The 3,827-nt window shown below is 32.8% G+C and overlaps 1 protein-coding gene across 26 annotated transcripts in view; it reads right to left on the bottom strand.

The window, feature by feature from the left end:
• Positions 1 to 268: 268 nt before the first annotated feature.
• Positions 269 to 3,827, bottom strand: part of DLG1 (discs large MAGUK scaffold protein 1) — a 254,142-nt gene continuing 250,583 nt past the window's right edge. For all 26 annotated transcript variants that reach the window (XM_032406834.1, XM_032406833.1, XM_032406835.1 and 23 more), the window contains 2 exons: positions 3,200 to 3,291; positions 269 to 2,098 (listed from right to left, as the gene is read on the bottom strand). In XM_032406834.1, the coding sequence (XP_032262725.1) occupies positions 1,992 to 2,098; positions 3,200 to 3,291 (199 nt within the window). In that variant the 3' untranslated portion in view covers positions 269 to 1,991. The remainder of the gene's footprint in view (positions 2,099 to 3,199; positions 3,292 to 3,827) is intronic.

The raw sequence follows: 3,827 nt of genomic DNA on the forward strand, positions 1-3,827 counted from the left end.
TTTCTGGGACTCTTGAGATTATTTTACAATAATTTTCTTCTAGTTGTTTTATGTTTGGTAACAACCTACTATAATTATTGTTATAGCCATAGTATATATTTCAATGTGTTAACATACTCAATTCCAAAACCTACAGAAGAAAATTTGATTAGGTTCCCTAATGGCCCATGAATCCAGTTTATAAATTACATGATGCTCCAAGTTGTTTCAAGAAAATATTTGCTTGTAAACAATATTTTCTTTCAGAATTCAAGACACATTTAACATATGGATTTTACAACAAAGTTTATTAGCTGTTCTCCTCTTTCTCATAAATGGAATGGATAATGTTGATAATCCTTTACAAACCAGTACTCATTTAAGAAACTGTAATGAGGAGGCTGTGAAAAACACATATTTAATAAACAACTCCAAAAAAGCAAAGGGAAGCCAAACAATATTATTAAAAGACCAGAAAAGTTGATTTCTGAAATCATATCTACCTTTCACTAAAATTTCTTAAAATTGCTCACCATGAAGATCTGTGCAACTCTAGTGCACAGCAGCTACGAGAGGTGAAAAGTGTGCAGTCTGAGGGGAAAACACACACGAGGCTTTTGCTTATTTGCCTATTAGTGAAAGGAGAACTGGAAGGAGAGGCAGAAGACCAAATCCAAACCCAATGACAAGAACAACAGGAACAAAAAACCCCAAAACAGAACCAGGAACCATTTGAAAACTTTTGTAGAGAAGAGGAGAACACGCCTATACTTCTGTATGTAATCTAATTTCCCTAAAGGTTTCTTTCCACAACCACCATACCCCCTTTTTCAGTTCACATGATTACGGAAGATAAAGTCTAATCAATTAATATTTAATTTAAAAACCAAACAAAAAGTTAAGAGTAGGTGGCAAAAGAAAAAATATATTTTAAATATATATATATGTTTGTGTGTGTGTGCAACTATGTAAAGAAAATAATTCCCATAGTTACAGAGTTTAGTTAAAGAAAGTTTTATATATATTTATATATATATATATATTTTATTATAACAAAATAGGCAGTTACTGTGGGTAAAATATTCATTAAAATCTGATCCCTAAGAATACATTTAAAGTTTTAGACTATGAACTGGACTCCTTTTCCATTCATAATGATTACTCCATCACCACTGTAATGTCTGTTCTGTCTGTATTTATGTCTATGAAGTTTCCTCAACCTTATGTGTAAAAGGTGAGCTCCCCTAGCACCTAAACATGGCCTCAATTCAGAGAATGTGATGATCATTATGTATGAACTTTTTTAAGACACTATAAACAGTGCTGCACAAGTAGATTAAAAACATTTTTAACACTGCTATTCCTAGCAAATGTGTTGAGAAAAAAACCCTCAAACAATAAAAGACATGAAGAACTATTATGAAAAATGAATATCCCTTGTGAAATTATGAAAGTTAATGCAGACATTAATTTTGAAATTAAAAAACATATTTTCCTTATTTGTCTATAATTAAATATTTGCTTTGATAACACAAGTCAATTGAGAAAAGGACTTGAGAGTTAATATATTGGCCAAACCATGCTATTAAAGTTAAGCGTGCACTGTTGCTCAAAGTTTACTAAATCACTGATTAACACTTTTCTTTCATTTATACTGAAATTTGAAAAGAATGTATATAAAGCTTTTCTGAAAATCTCTTAAAGTTACTTTCCCTTAAACATTAAGGAATTTTGCCACAATTTCCCAGTCTCCCCAAATCCTTAATAGCTGGTCAGGCCATTCCATCTTCAGTTCTGAAAAATGGCCACAAACCAATAGTGACATAAAATAATACAGATGCTACAACTTGAAGGAGACCCTAGATGTCAAAACTAAGCACGACTGTAGACCATGATGAGTGGGATATGACTCAACATGGAAGGTGTATTGTAGACAGACTCCAAAAGGAAAGGGCAAAGAAGTGTCAGAGAAAATGGATTGTGGAAAAGAGAAACAAGAGAAACATCAGTCCTCATAACTTTTCTTTTGCTGGAACCCAGATGTAAGGACCAGACTGTTCTTCTATGATCTGCTTCACTTGGTTATAAATGTCTTCCAGCGTATCTCCCTGTATAATAGCTGTAATAATAGAAACAAAATTAGAAACCTCCATTAATTATCTATCTTTACCATAACAATTATTGGTGAAATAGAAGCTAAATCTTAGAACTAGTTACTCATCCAGCAAGAGACCATTTATGTATTGTTTGCTCAGTAATAGCCACTCATTTCATTAATTTTCCTACTTGAAAAATATAAGAATTTTTATTTTAAATACTCATCAAAAAGTGAGATTTGGTGATTTTTACTTAGTTTTGTATATTTGGTAGATACACACTGAAGTACTTAAGAGGCAAAAGGGCATCTGCTGGCAACTTACTCTTAAACGTTTCAGAAAAAAATGAAATGTGGTAAAATGTTAACATTTAGAAAATATGGGTGAAAAGTGTATGAGAATTGCTGGTACTACTCTTTTTTTTTTTTTTAAGATTTTATTTATTTGACAGAGAGAGACACAGCGAGAGAGGGAACACAAGCAGGGAGAGTGGGAGAAGGAGAAGCAGGCTTCCCGCAGAGCAGGGAGCCCGATGCAGGGCTCGATCCCAGCACCCTGGGATCATGACCTGAGCCGAAGGCAGACGCTTAACGACTGAGCCACCCAGGCACCCCACTGGTACTACTCTTGTGAATGTTCTGTAAGTCTGAAATTATTAAAAAGAAAAAAAGCACATGGGTTACAACACCATGGCATTTGATGTACTTAGGGTGAACACCTGAAGAATAATTTAAAGGACAAAATGAATGAGAGATTATTTGGGAATTGCTACCCACTCATTTTTTTTAAACAAATAATATATTAAAATGGATCAAAATTTATAAAGCATAAGATCAGAAAAGTCATTTTCACAGAAGAAATCAAGTCTGAATCTATTTTTCTCCAGTCTAGTATGTCCTAATGAACCACTCAAGAAACACTATCTTTTAAGATTCCTCATCACCACTGCCTAGGTTAGATGAATTATTCTGAAAACCACAATATTAATTACATAGTATTAATACATAGTATTAATCAGAGTAATTAATTACTGGTAGATGTGGGCATAGTTCAAAGTTCAATGGGTCAGTTCATATAGCTCCAAATCAAAATTCTGTCAGGGCACTGACACACATGATGCCAACCTGTGAAATGTTCAGTAAATTCTTGTTCCAGTTTCATGGCTCTCTCAAATGTCTTTCTGGCTTGTTCTTCTGTTAGACGCTTATTCATTTCCCTATGCAAATAAATTTAGAAATTAGCAATTAGTACATTATAATACTTTTTGAAAAAAAGATGACAAAGGAGAAGAGACACATAAAACATAAAATCATGAAAAGTTGAGTTCTGTTGAGAATATGAATGTCATTAAAAATTAGATTCAGTCACTAAGTATATTAAGCTTTATGCTCCGATTGACAGAGGGTTTCAATACATTTTTGCATTCGCTCAAGGCAGCCAAAAAAACTAAGCATTAATTTGGTATTTTTCACTTTGATGAAAATTTCATATTAAGATATAGCTTAGAGATCTACCAACCAATTTATGGATAACAAAGATAACACATAAACATATCAAACAGCACCATGAGAAGGTAATCAACAAAATATAGTCTGGGGAGAACTCTGTAGAAGAAATGACGTGGTTTCTTTAACAACAACAACAAAAGAGCTATGGAGGGAGAATCTATAGATTAAAAGAATTAACAACCAATTGTCACAAACAGATCTTATTTGGAATTTGATTCAAGCAAATAAATTGAAAAAAAAAAAA

This window comes from Phoca vitulina, unplaced genomic scaffold (assembly GCF_004348235.1).
Source record: "Phoca vitulina isolate PV1807 unplaced genomic scaffold, GSC_HSeal_1.0 scaffold8, whole genome shotgun sequence".
Taxonomy (NCBI): domain Eukaryota; kingdom Metazoa; phylum Chordata; class Mammalia; order Carnivora; family Phocidae; genus Phoca; species Phoca vitulina.